This window comes from Lepidochelys kempii, chromosome 15 (assembly GCF_965140265.1).
Source record: "Lepidochelys kempii isolate rLepKem1 chromosome 15, rLepKem1.hap2, whole genome shotgun sequence".
Classification (NCBI taxonomy): Eukaryota; Metazoa; Chordata; order Testudines; family Cheloniidae; genus Lepidochelys; species Lepidochelys kempii.
This window is the reverse complement of record NC_133270.1, coordinates 23720462-23734855: the sequence shown is the minus strand read 5'-3', so window position 1 is coordinate 23734855 and position 14394 is coordinate 23720462. Positions and strand designations below refer to the sequence as shown.

Sequence of the window (14394 nt, the reverse complement as noted above, 5' to 3'; positions counted from 1 at the left end):
TTGTGTACAGGAAAATTGGGCTGGGAGATCAGTCAGCCGTGATTATACTTAAACTGCAACTACCTTTGACTTGTGCAGGGTTTTTCTGCATAATTCAGCATGCCATTGCATTAGTATAATGAACTTGGTGCACTCAAAGACTTTGAGGTGGAATTATTGTGACAGAGTAGATGTAAGGAAGCAGGATACTTTCTTTTGACTGGCTGTCCTCGCGGGCAGCAGGGTGAGGGGAGGAAGAGAGTCTGTTAACCTACAGCACGCATTGTTCTCTGCATAGCTGATTTCACCAGGAAACTTCTCCTGAGACTTATGCCAGGCTTCCATTTCAGTTAATGGCCACAATAGACGGGTCAATGTGTAGATTATATAATTAACAATGGAGATGTGTCAATCCATATCCAGTGTAGTGTGGGGAGAGCTCACTTGGGCAGTTTCTCTTCTATTCATATAAAGTCGCACTCATACAGGGCCCTGTTGTGCAGGGTACCAAGGATCCGGTCTTCAGTGGGACCGTGTCAACCTAGTTTAGACCCCAGATCCAGAGTCCAATCCTTCTGCCGTTAAAGTCGATGGGAGTTCTGTCTCTGACTTTAATGGAAGCAGGTCTGGACCTTAAGATGACATTTATTAATGGTCTCTGATGTCAAAGTACAGTCATGTGAGTGAGATTTGCAGGATTGGGCCTTTTGTTGTAACTCTGCTTTTTATTTAAATATGACTAGAAATATCCTGATTACTCGAGTAAAAACTTTTTTTAAAATTAAGGCTTAAATATTCCCCATGAGTGCAAAGATCCCAAACATAACTACTATTGTGCTAATGCACAAGAACAAGAAATAGAAATGGACCACCAGCAACTATCTAGTCCAGCTATACTGTTTGATTGCAAGATGCCCCAAGGAACCAAAGTGTCATTTCCTTATCTTAAACCCCTCTGGATCAGTGACCTAACTGTAGACTAGGGGCCTGAATCGCCACTCTCACTGTGTAAATTAGGAGTTACTCCAGTGAAGTTAATGTATCTTTTACCAGTGTAAAACTAGTGGGAGAAAAAAATTCAGTCCCTAAGGTATATGCCTATACAAAGGGCATGCGTATTGTAAGAAAAGCCTCTCTAACTTTCTTCATTGTAAATTGTATAGAAATAGTAGACAATCTGGGCAGTGTATTCTAGGTTTTGTTACTTAGAGTGGACAGAATTTATTTCAGTATTATGTGAAAATAAAATAAAATAACTCATGTGCCCTTTATTTGATATTTTAAAAAGTTCTTTAAAAGTATCTGAATTCTAAGTGTCCCTCCTTTTTGTTATAGGTGGAACAGATATCATTTCATGTTTCATGGGTCAGAATGTTACAATCCCAGTTTACAAAGGAGAGATTCAGGCCAGGAACCTGGGCATGGCAGTGGAAGCATGGAATGATGAAGGTAACCATTTTCCAGTCAACTCCAATAGGCATTTCTAACTAAAATGTAATAGCTGCAGGAATTTGGATGGTGATTAATGGGACTGATAGAGAGACACTCATCTCTTGATCAGCTGATAATCCAACCTGATGACCAAAAGTGGCAACCATCTCATGGCTAAGTGGCTAGCTGTAAATGAGTTAGTGATCTCAAAACCACTTCTCAACCGTGCCCTTAATAGTGGTGGTGGTCTTTGATGTAGAAGCTTGTCCCACAAGAAACTGGACTGAGCAAATCTGATGGCTGTTCAGGACCCTGTGTTAGTATGAGACCATATCCCAACATCTTGTATTTGTGTTTGGTAGTTATGCTCCTGTCCAATTAAAATCTGTCTGTACCAGACACTGGACTAAATTCACCACTGATGTAATTCCATTAAACTTTAATGAATTTTTTTTTGCATTCCTCTGCAACATAGTGTGATTTTTTTTTTTTTTCCTGCTGTGATCATCTGGGTGTATCTCACCTAATCAGTTTCCTGCTATTCTAGGGACCTTGGGCATTGGTAGTACTTTGGTCTTTCTGTTCTGTCCCTGTGGCTCAAAGTTTAGCTCCTGAGGACTGAAGTACATTGGTCTAATTGAAGTCTTTTTGGGTTTAATATAGGGGTATTTGGGAGAGGCTTGTGCTAAACAGGAGGCTAGAACAGAGGGGACCATTAGATCATCTAACCTTACTCTGTGAAGTTAAATCAAGGTTGAATTTAGCCCATTGACCATAAACTTTTTAGATCAGCTACCAACGCCCAGAGTGACGGGGCCTCTGGGTGTTACCATTCTGCAAATAATAATCCTATGTTCTTTGCTTTGCTTTTGTACCCAGCGGTTTACAAAAGGGAAATGCAGAAAATCTGTCTCTTTATTTGTAAACAGGCGAACCAGTTTGGGGGGAAAGCGGTGAGCTGGTTTGTACCAAGCCTATGCCCTGTCAGCCTACACACTTCTGGAATGATGAGAATGGAAATAAATACAGGAAAGCTTATTTTTCAAAATTCCCAGGTATGTAGTGAAATGCTTAGTTCATTATCTGAACTGACCAGGCATACAGAACTGACGGTTGTTTACAAAATTATAAGCCTGCTCTTTCCCATGGTTGGGTGGATGCAGCTGTATCTAGATTTGCTAGGGTGGCACTTGTAACAAATGTTTGATAAATATCTTGCTATTTATTCGCTGGTGCTTTGGTCTGAATTTCAGTCTGGGTTAGTCGAATTTGAATTTCTGGAAAACTAATTCCTCTGTTGCTGCTGTTAGGCAGATAGGACTGCTAGAGCAGCTTGATCTGGCTCGGCACAGATGTACGCTGTTGGGTGTATAAGTGGGAAAGGAATGATCTTCTATTGACTGCTACTATACGGATGCCAGACTGTTCCTGCCTAGTATTAGAGGTGAGGCCTAGGAGATAAGCCCAGGCCTAGTACCTAATTAGTGTGAGGGGCAAGCCAGTATCTCGTTCTCCACTCCTGCACCAGCCCTGTGCTGATAAGAGTACGGGGACAGATGTGCAGCGGGTTAGATGCTTGTTTGTGCTTTATTCTGGAGGACTGGATCCACCCATAGCCTTTGCTCGTACTTGCACTGAAGCACAGCAACATTGCCCTCCGTGTTGCATGCTGGGCATGGGCTTGTGAGATCAAGGCCTTGAGTCCATTTCTTTTCAGCGCTAGATGGAGATGTTTATCAATCACAGCCTCACAAAGGCATTTCAAGTGAGTAACAAGGAAGAGTGCCTTTTACTGTGAGAAGCCATGATCCACAGTAGGAGAGTGCTACCTTTCACTTAACCACAGGGGTCTGTTTACCGTTCCATTCCTTGGCCCTTTTCTTATTTTATAAGCAATATTCAGCTATTGCTGCCACGTTTATAATTTTAGCAACCTTTTCTGTCCCATTGTTTATACTGAGTGGCCAGTTTCCTTCCATGGGGGTGGGGGAAGGGGATGACCGTGTAACATCACAATGCCCGGCGAGACCCCACACGTTACAAGTTGCATTTCAAGTTTTAATTCCACTATAAAGTTTTCTTCCTAGCAGATGGCCTAGGATCATACACCATGAAATAAGTCTAACTCTAAATAAAGCCCTGGTACACTTTAAAACAGATCTTTTGACAGCTTTCCGCACACTCTTCCACAGTCACCAATCAAAACAGTCTCTTTGTGTTCTTCCTTTGCTGCCTCACTACAGTTTGAAAGACTGCATATAAAACCACTGCACGCACTCTGCCTAGCTGTGGCAGTAGTTACCAATACACAGCCACCTCGTCTGTCATTTGTTTGTAAGCTTTCTCCTGGAAAGAGGTGCGTGTTTTATTTTTAACAATAGATTCTTTCTTTCTTTGGCTTTATAGTACTATGTTCTTGATGATTCGGTGGTTTATAGTACATTTCACTTATCTGGCCGCTAAAACCAGAGTGGCCTTTAAGAACAAAAGGGACCACTGAATCCATGTAAAAGCATGTGCGTGTGCACCCGTAGCAACCGCAACTCTGAAAGGACAGATCGCTGTGTTTGACAGCAGTCTTCCCTAAGAAACCTGTACCGATGGTGGTTTCAGTGAACTGTTGGAAACCCTATTTTTTGTGGTGGTCTGTAGAAATGTTTCAGGTTGAAACGAAGTATAAAATTCCTCAGTTGAGGAGTGGAGTGGTGCCTGCACGGGCGTGGTTGAGGTTTTGTCCTTACCCAATCTAATTCAAATTTTGCTTAACGTTTCCATTCCCAACCCTGCTGTAGATGAGAAAAACATCTAGCCCAGCTTCTAGGGGTCTGATTCTGATTTTTTGCACTAGTGTAAATCCAGAGTAACTCCGTCAAGCTAACGGGAGCCCCTGTGACTCTATTGAGAGCCTGCCATGTAATCCCAGAGAGTGCCTCTGCCCCAGAATTACTGACAGGGTTGAGGGAGACATCCCCTTTGAGTGTTACCTCTACTGGAGGTACCCTCATGCCTCACTGTGGGTGGTGGTCAAAGCATTGACTCAGATCTCCGAGGATCCTGTATCACACAATCAATGAAGCATTTAACACAAGACTCAGGAGCCTGGGTATGTGGAGTGAGGCTGGGCGTTGACTCTGAGCACGCTCAGGCTGATCAATCTTTCTTCCCCTCCCTCTGATGGGGAAAGAGCAACATCCCAAATCTGGATCCCATACAGATGCATGTTGTGCAGCCAGCTAGAACTAGCCTCTGTTGAGGTCAGGGGAGTTAAACCACTGTGTGGAGGATCAGAATCCTGCCCGGAATGTTGAGGATTAGACAGCTCTCCCTCAGGTGAGTAAGGGCTGTACATATTCACAGGAGTGGTCCGACTGACAGAATCAAAGGACTTACACCTTCCACGTACTTGTAGACTTTTGTGTGTGTCCCCTTTGTCATAAACTCTACAGACTTAACTTTTAATTTTCCGCCTAACTCAGTCTCTCCAAACTCTGGTGCCGTCCCCTTCTGGTCTTTGATAACTAAATTGCAGTTGCATGGTGAGTCAATCAGATCTGCATTGATGGCAAATGGGCTGGTTAACACTTTGTCACCTTCTGACAGGTGTTTGGGCCCACGGTGACTACTGCAAAATAAATCCTGAGACTGGAGGAATCATCATGCTTGGCCGCAGGTAAAGTATAGTTTGGTAAAACTGTTCTGAGGGAACATGTGTACAGTTGGCAGGCTCTGTTGGGTTGCAGGAGAACATGTACATTTCTCAGATGACTCCCCACTCTGCTTGTTGGCGGAGTTTCTGGATCTGAGGAAATATACTAGAATCCTATTACTTTCAACATCGTAAATTTCAACATTTATGTAACACAAGACCTAGGGGTTACCAAATGAAATTAATAGGCAGCAGGTTTAAAACAAACAAAAGGAAGCCTTTCTTCACACACAGCACAGTCAACCTATGGAACTCCCTGCCAGAGGATGTTGTGAAGGCCAAGACTATCACAGGGTTCAAAAAACTAGATAAGTTCATGGAGGATAGGTCCATCAATGGCTATTAGCCAGGCTGGGCAGGGATGATGTTTCTAGCCTCTGTTTGCCAGAAGCTGGGAATGGATGACAAGGGACCGATCACTTGACTGCCTGTTCTGTTCATGCCCTCTGGGGCACCTGGCTTTGGCCACTGTTGGAAGACAGGATACTGGGATAGATGGGCCTTTGGTCTGACCCAGTATGGCCAGTAAGTTCACAGTGAAGGGACAGCACATTGTAAATAGCTAATATACGGTACTTGTGCAGGATTGCTAGCCTACAGCCTCTTTGGGTTTTGAGAGGTCATGCTGCTGAGAAGCTGGGATTTCACAGGATGCAGTGAGGCCCAGTGGGTGGGGCACCAGACAGGGAGTCAAAACTGGGCTTGCTCTTGGCTCTGCATTTGATTTGCTACATAATCTTGAGCATGTTGCTGCCCTGCACTTCTAAAAGTATCCTTTGAGTTCTTCTGTTTTTGTTTTGATTCTTTTGCCAGAGGTCCAACTTGAGGCACCATGGGCATAACTTTCAAAAGTGCCACGCACCACAACTCTAGTGGGCTTCAGTGATAAGTGCTGGGTGCCTCTGAAAATTAGGCCTTGCATGTTGGACTCCCAGAAAATGGAGAGACTGAAAATGTCTGCCTTAACCTCTCTACCTCGGGTTCCCTATGGCGCTGTGGGATAATGATACTTATCCATCTTTTTAAACCACTTTGAAAGCTACAGGTTAGAAGTGTGAGGTGTTACCTTGTTATAAGTTGCCATGCTTGTTTTGAAGAGTTAATAGGACTTCAGGATCAGGAGCATTGTTTGGTAAATACTGCCATATAATTTATCAGCTCTCCGTTTTAATGGCAAGTTAGTGGTCCAGGATTTTGTCCAGATTTTCACGCAACAGGCCTGGTTCAGTTTCTAGGCTCAGCTCATGGAGTCCACTGTCTGCAGGGAGTGAGACGTGCTTCTGAAATGGAGATGCTCTGCCTCAGGTGGTGGGAGAGGGAAGACAAAATAGCAGTGCCAAGGAGTGCCTCAAAGGCACCTGGCTGTGTTACTTGGTGGCTGGATATTGGTGGCTACTTTTTGTGAAGGCCTGTGTGCATGCAGGTTTAAGTGAGGAAAGCCAGTGGAATCTTTGGGCATGGAGGAAACAAATGATGAAGGGAAGAATGTGGTTTGTTTATATTTTGTGTAAAACTTAATTTTAATGAGCACAAAGCTGCTTTTAGAAAAAATCTCTTGTAATCCTATTTCTGCTACAACTTCCTGCATATTTCACCACACCAAATATTGAGAAACCTAGTAAATTGCATCATTTCTTCATCAAACCCTAACTACATTTTTATAGTCCTTTGTTTGTGTGTAACTTTCAGTGATGGTACGCTAAATCCAAGTGGAGTGAGATTTGGAAGTTCCGAAATCTATAACATAGGTAGGAAAAACTTTCATCCACCTTTTGCAACAGTGACATTTGTGTAGTCTTAAATCTGAAATGTGAGTATTTAAAGGGTTGTTGAAAGGATTAATTAATTAACACATGAGATCTTTCATTGGAAAGGGGCTAAAGAAAGAGGTTATTCTCATTTAACAATGAAATAACTGCTTTGTTGACTATGAAATTTCCTTCCTTCCAAAAGGATCTACAGAGCTGGAGGTGACTAACTGAAATGGACTGCATTTTCCTCATAAGATGTTGCACTCATGTAATAAGGCTTACAAGAATTGTGTGAACCATTTTATGTGACTTCAAAAGAGAAATCCATTATTTCCATTGTTTGTTCTTCCAAGATGAACTATTAGACAGTGCTCGGTTGTTTTTACTGAGCCGTTGTCAATAGCCGAAATAAATTCTTGTGCCTTTTTATTACTGCCATAAGTGAATCTGTGCACAAAGGCAGTGTGTGACTGTATGAAGTCAGCAGAAAGTTAGCAGTAATGAGGGAGGGCAGAGAGATGGTGTCAAGCATTCCTCTGGCATAGTGAATTGAGGTATTGTTCTGCTGCAAAAGCTGTCATCCTCATACAATGTGAAATCTGGAGGGTCAGTTTCCCTTGTGGGTGGTGGGGCAACTTTCAGAATGTTCATGGCTATTGCCCTAGGCTGCATTTCACTTAGTTACTCCCTTGCGTAAGCTTTGGAACAGTCTCTCTCCCTTGTCTTGTTTTTGGAACCTACCAGCCAGAGTCTAGTCCAGGTTACATTGGTGGAAATGGTATCTGATTCTGGCTTCCTGTGTTCAAGGGCTCTGCTGTGTAACTATCAGTATAGTAAATAAATATTTTGTTTCAGTTGGGGATGCAGTTGAATACTAAACCAGTTTGTGATCAGCCTGTGATTTGATAATGCCTCCTCACCTTTTTTTTAAACCAGTTGAGATTGTACTGCCTGGATCATCCAGCTGCACATGGTGAAATGTACTTAAGGCATCCTGCCTCATGACTGGTTGAAAAGCAGTCATATGATGGGCGGGGGGGGGGGAGAAGAGAGGGGCTGGTCAGGGCTCAAACTTGGATTCAATTCCCTGCTCCAACACGGACTTCCTGTGCCACCTTGTGACAGCCACTTAGTCTCTCTGGACCTCCATTCCCCATCTGTAAAATGGGGATAGTAGCACTGGCCTACCTCACTTGGTTGTTGAGGGTAAATACATTAAGGACCCGGAAGTGCTCAGACTGTGGTAATAAGGGGTATAGAAGTACCTTAGTTGTGGTAAATCAGCAAACGTATTGCCTGTGTTTGAACAAAAAGGTTTATTAAGCCAACAACTATATCAAAATTTTAGCCTGACCTAAGTCCGTATTTATTGGAGTTATAAACTTTGATATTCACTTTCCCAGAAATCAATGACTGGGATTTAAAAAACATAAAAATTCCACAAGGGAGTTGGTGACTTGGATGACCGACTTTCAGTGTGGTTTGCTTATTTAATTGCATTAAACTTTTTTGAAAATCTTAATTAGGTAGGCCAATGCCACTGACAGTGTGGTACTTGGGTGCCTAATTCCCTTAGGTGTTCTCTTTAAGAATCCTAGTCAATATCTGTTTGTTTGCCTCATCAGTGCCAGAACAGGTGATGGGAGATGTGCCCTTTAGTGTAAAATAAAAAAAAGCATCCAGTGGAAAAAACAAGTGCATGTGATGATAAAGCACTCTTCTTCTTTCAGTGGAAGCCTTTGAGGAGGTTTCAGATAGCCTCTGTGTCCCTCAGTACAACAAAGAGGGGGAGGAAAGGGTGATCCTCTTCCTGAAGATGGCGTCGGACCAGGTGTTCAGTCAGGATCTGGTGAAAAGGATTAGGGATGCGATACGCATAGCGCTGTCTGCCAGACATGTTCCTAGCCTCATTCTAGAAACCAAAGGCATTCCGGTATGTCATGAAAATACTGCTTAATTTTTTTTCTTTGTCACCTTGAGCAGTAATTAAGGAGCAGTTGTCATCACTCTTCAAACCCACACGCCTGGAAATTTTAGCATCTTAAAAAGCATTTTCAAGTTTTATAAATAGTTTGTCTACGTTGCCTAGCGACTTCACTTTTTTTTTTTTTTGCTTTCTTCTCAACTAAGCTTGTTTTTGGAACTATCCCTACCCACCCTTAGTTTATAAATATACATGTGCCCTGCTGAGCTAAAGATTGGGTTATATTTTCTTATAAAATACTTTGTGCTTTCTCAATGCATATTATAAAGCTAACTTTAGCTTATAGGTGTGCCAAAAAGCTTTTGCTTGCCTTTTTGTTTGTTTTCCATTTCAAATAGTCTGTTTTTGAAAGCTGAGCATTGAGCAAATGTTTGAAATCACTTTTCTTACACCCGTTTTTGCATTTCAATTTTAGGTCCATCCATATTTTTAACAATAGCTATAACTACAATAAGAGACCTTCCTCTGCCTGTGTCTAACAGATATATAATTAGTCACACTATATATAGCACCAGCGTGGCATCATTTTAATATCAGACACATTCTCTGCAACACGCTATATCCTGCCCATTGAATGGGCTCCATGGAAATGAATCTTTTCCATCTTGAGCTATTATAAATCTGTGATCTTAATATATTGTGTTTAACAAGGCCAGGGAGAAAGGGACGTCCCTGATGTCCCTAGTGATGGCCTTTATCCTGTCTAGTGACTCTTTTTGGAGCACAGGTGTGAATGAGTTGTACTTTAATGGGTATATTTGCATGCTGTATAGAGTCATCTTGCCTCTCTCTTCTCAAGTGTGGGAAACCTTCTCTTCTGAAAGCAGAGATGGACATCAGAAGTACTTTCCCTGCTTTAACTTTTACCTAAATTCAGAGAAATATAAGCAGTAGTGAGGAATCTTCCAGTAATTCAGTACCGATATGGAAGGCAAGAGCTGGGGTTCCCAGTAAAGAGAGTACTGTCAGTAGGTGACTGACCGTGTCACTGTTAAACCACAGGGGCCCTTTCTGCAAAGTCGAACACGTTCCTTCCCGAGGAAAACTCAGCTGCCTCCACAGAGTGGTGGACACCTTTATACATTTGTTTGAGAGAGACCCTCCGTTTTCAGACATGTCTGTGCAGGTGAACATGCTGGGGCCTGATTCTGCTCAACCATGCAGCACAGTAACCCATCTTGTCTTCAGTGGAGTTACTGACACACCCCATTGTAAGTCAGGCTTATGGAGCCTGGTCCGAGAGGAGCCTGCTTGGTGCTTCTCTGTTCTTCTCCCAACTCACTGGAGGAGCCTCTCCATTTTAAAAGCCCTATCCCCAGTCCCCACCTGCTGCTCTGTGAGTAGCTCACTGTTGGCAAGGCTGGAACGTGCAGGGTGGTTCCTGGCAGGCCATGTGCATATGGGCTTAAGTCTTCAAGCATTTTCTCTAAAGCACTGTAAGCCTAATTTTTCAAACATGCCTAACTAAATCCAAATGTAGGCTTCTGACCCAAAGTGGCCTGCCTTTCAGTGGCACTGTGCACTGGGAGCTCCCATTTGGTTTCATACATCAGGCAAGGGCCTGATTCTGGTGTCTTTTGGCTTACACTGCTGTAAATAAGTAGCATTGGGCTTAGCATGTCTTGTTTGCATGAGGGTTTAAAAAAAAACCTTCGTGACTTACCTCTTGAGTAGTGATATAGATTTTTCTAGACTGCATCTTTGGCTTCTACATAAAATGTTAAATTTCAAAGATGCATAAATCACCTGAATGCGAAGAATGAAGTTGATGGTGATGAGGTATTTATGAGAGCCAGCCCCTTAGGAATGCCTGCTTAGATGGTTAATTAGTTCACATTGTGACTGAATTTACAATGGAATGAATTTTAGTTATGTTTCAGATAAAATGTATCTGCAGTAAAATGATCAAAGCTGTCTCCTTGCTTTCTTTGAAGGTTTGACTTGGGAAGGAAAAAATCTTTCCATATACTGCTATTTCTAGATGTCAATTCGCGTTTATAAAAACAAAGTACCTGCCCCCAAAATTATAGGGCTTTGAGCCTGGTGTCATTTTACACTGGTTGAAATTGGGAATAACTCTGGCACCAGTGGAGTTGGTGTAAAACACCCCCGTAAGTGAAATCAGGATCAGGCCTATATTTTACAAACTGTCAAAAATAGACATGCCAAAAACTCTGGAAAAGGCTTGGAAATTACTTCATGCTTCTAGTTAAATGTTTAAAGAACATTTTTTCCCGTGCACAGATAATATACAGTGATAAAGGGCTGTGCGCACAAGCATACATTTATATTGTAAAATATTCTTGATCTGGTTAAAACACCTGATCCGCTTTGACCTCTATATCGTCTTTGGGCTGTGCGTGTGTTAACTGATACAAAACTGTGGAAGTCCCCTGCTGTTCTGTCTGTCTGGGTATTTGGTGTGGATAAACCGTTCAGAGTTAGTATTTAGGGAATTCGAACTGGGAGAGATTTGCAGTACCTTGACTCAATGAGCCCTGTGGCCCCAATTTGGCAAAGCACTAAATTTTTTTGAAACATGTTGTATGACTAGCTTCTCCCCCCCCAAGAAGTGAACTTCCAGCAGCTCCCATCGGATTCTAGTCAGCCTCGCTTCTCAAAACCAGGTTGGTAATCACTGAGGAGGAAGAGTGGCTGTTTAGTGTTATGCAAGGGGATAAGAACTATGTAGTATTAAACAAGGAAAAAATAGACCAAATACCTGAATAACTTCCTAACTATACAGTATTGTTGCCAAAGACCATTTATTTGGCCTGCTCTGAAAGATCTGTAATGAAAAGTTGTCTCAGAAGGGTTAACTTCTGGGCTTCACCTTGAGGAGATAACTCTGAGCCCACTGGCTGCTTTGCTATATCTTGCCACAACCTCGGTTATCTTAACCAAAATGAAGAGTAGACAGAACAAGGCGGTGGCTGGTACTAAAAATCAGGCCAAACGATGCTCTTGTTCAACAGCTTCCGTAATGGAGACACCTGGTGCTCCCTAAGATGAGATCGACCATCCCTCAGGGATCATCCCTGCCAACAGGAGAATCAGGTCTTCCCTACTTGCCTTTGCCAGCCAAGAATTCCACTGTTCTGGAGCACAGATTGGGATTTCTTCACTGCACAATTGCAGTAGTGCCTTGGTCAGCAACACTGAAACCCAAGCACAGAGAACCTGTCTTTTGCCTCCTCATGATGTCTTGTTCCCACAGAAGCTGTTTTCTATCTGAATCTGTTGATTAACAGCAATTAAATGTCTAGGGAAACAAGTGAAAGTCCTTGAAGTAAATCAAAGTTGTGTAGCTTGGCTCCATCTCCAAGTCCAGGGCTTTGAAAAGCAGGGTTTTGGTTTGGCCCCTTATAAAGAGAGAGAACACTTGCGGAATTGAGATCAAGGTACATGTACACATGCACGTATCCAGGGCTTCTTGGATCTAGGGTTTTGGTTTGGGCCTATTTCTAGAAAACCTAAAAAGCTGAAAATCATGTGTAATTTTAAATGGCAGAAAGTTGCAAAATTTTAATTATTGCATTAAGGGCCCGATCCTGCTTCCCTAGAAGTAAAGGGGAGCTGGCTTAGGGTGATAGTATTGTCTGTCTATTAAAAAACTAAAATCACTAATAAAACTCATCAAATTCAGTTTGCTTTTCAAACTGTTTAAGAAACTATTTGATGTCAGGTGTAGCAGAATTCCTGCCTCCACTGCTAGGGGTAATGAATCAATTCCAGCCTTAGCAGCAGCTTTTCCATTAGACCATTTATAAAGCAACCAGACAAAGAGTGTAGCTTCATTGTTGCCTGATTTATTTATTTACTTATTTTATTTAATTTTTGCAGTACACAATAAATGGGAAGAAAGTTGAAGTGGCTGTGAAGCAGGTCATTGCAGGGAAGGATGTTGATCAGCGGGGATCTTTCTCAAATCCAGAGACGCTGGATTTGTACCAAAATATTCCTGAGCTTCAGAATTTCTGAATCTGTTTGTTGCATCTCTGTGTTCTGTTTGGTTTTTTTTTGTATATATGAATACTGTATGTAAAGAAAAAGCTATTTAAATACCAGTGGTTCTTTTAAAGGAAAAAATATTTCATTAAGTGCATTATGAAAGGCTTGGGTAAAATGTAGCTACCTTTTACTAGATGAATAGGCAATGTGTCTTGGAGTCTATCTTTAAGCCTGGAAGAGGGAAACTGCCTGTTGGGTTTTTATACATGTGACAAATGCATCTTTTCTGGTTAGATTTATATCAACAACCTGGCAAACTAGAACCTGAAGAGCAAACGGTTTCCAATTGATAATGGAATATTGTGTTCATAAAATTTTCCTTTTTTTATTTTTTAAATGGAATTCAAGCTATTTATTTAAAACAACACTACTACCCGGTTAGAGCCAGGTGCAGGGAGTCTGTGGCTTTTTAAAATACTTGATGTTTGTCCTATGCAGGAGGGTAAAGGCATGTCAGCATGGCCATGAAATATAAAAGTATGAAGTACTTTTTAATGTGTTTTTATAAAGCCACATCTCAATTCGTGGCTGCTACTCTGAAACCTCTTTTTATTTGACTGACTCAGTGTGAGCAGTCTTGAAATATCTCACTGTACCCTTGGAGGTAATTGCTGCTTCATTTTGTGATATCTTCACATATAGTTTTAAGCTTTCAGCTGATATGTTTTTATAGATTTTTTTTTGGGGGGGGGGGGGGGAGGGACAAATGCTGTGTCACTTGTGTTGGTGAAAAGCCAGAGTTTGTCTGATTTTCAGTGGAATTACATCAGTCTAAATGAATAGAATTTGACTCTTACTGCTCTAAAATCCATTATTAGAGTCTGCAGGCAAAAATCCAGTACTGCATTAGCTGAGCAATTCCAGTTATTAATGTAATAAAAGCCAATGTTTTTGTAAGACATTTTTTTTACTAAATGTGATGTTGAAAGTGAAAAACTAAATTTTTTAAATTCTTTATCCTTCCAGTTTATAAAGGGGAAAAAACCTTTTACAAGTATGTTGACACTATAAACACAGAAGATACAATTTTCACAAAGAAGATGCAATTGCAATAGGTATACAGAACCCCTGGCATTCAGGATCCCATGCACTGTTTGAATATTGTGGGTAAAGTATTTAATGCGTTAAAATCATGGGGTGTCCTTAATTGTGTTCAGTGCATTCAACGCTGTTAATATGTTCAACTTAATAAAAATGAAACCGATCCTTAAGCGTCGGTTTTTATTTTCACTCAATTGTCTCATTTGACTCTTTTCTTTTCTTCACGCTCTGGTATGATCTGATTCTTAGCTTAATTTCCTTTTCTTCCACCCATCCCCCAACACTTGAGTCTTTTTGTCTCTCCCCTCCCCCAAAATCTCTGCATTGTGTGCTCTTCAGGGCCCGGGTTGCCATCTACATGTTCTGCACAGCACTAGGCATGTGGCACATTACTGAGATGCCTGTTGATGTATGGGGTGTGGCACATGTGACTAAATGCGGAAGCAAGCCTCTTGAGAATGTGCCCCTCTGCTTTACATCTTTCAGCACGG

General features: G+C 41.8%; 1 protein-coding gene across 1 annotated transcript in view; it reads left to right on the top strand.

Annotated features, from left to right (window-relative positions):
- AACS (acetoacetyl-CoA synthetase) overlaps positions 1-13546 on the top strand; it is an 80963-nt gene extending 67417 nt beyond the window's left edge. Inside the window, exons 13-18 of the mRNA XM_073312876.1 lie at positions 1315-1428; positions 2340-2465; positions 5011-5080; positions 6806-6864; positions 8598-8800; positions 12695-13546. Coding sequence (XP_073168977.1) covers positions 1315-1428; positions 2340-2465; positions 5011-5080; positions 6806-6864; positions 8598-8800; positions 12695-12832 — 710 coding nt within the window. The 3' untranslated portion in view covers positions 12833-13546. The remainder of the gene's footprint in view (positions 1-1314; positions 1429-2339; positions 2466-5010; positions 5081-6805; positions 6865-8597; positions 8801-12694) is intronic.
- Positions 13547-14394: the final 848 nt, after the last annotated feature.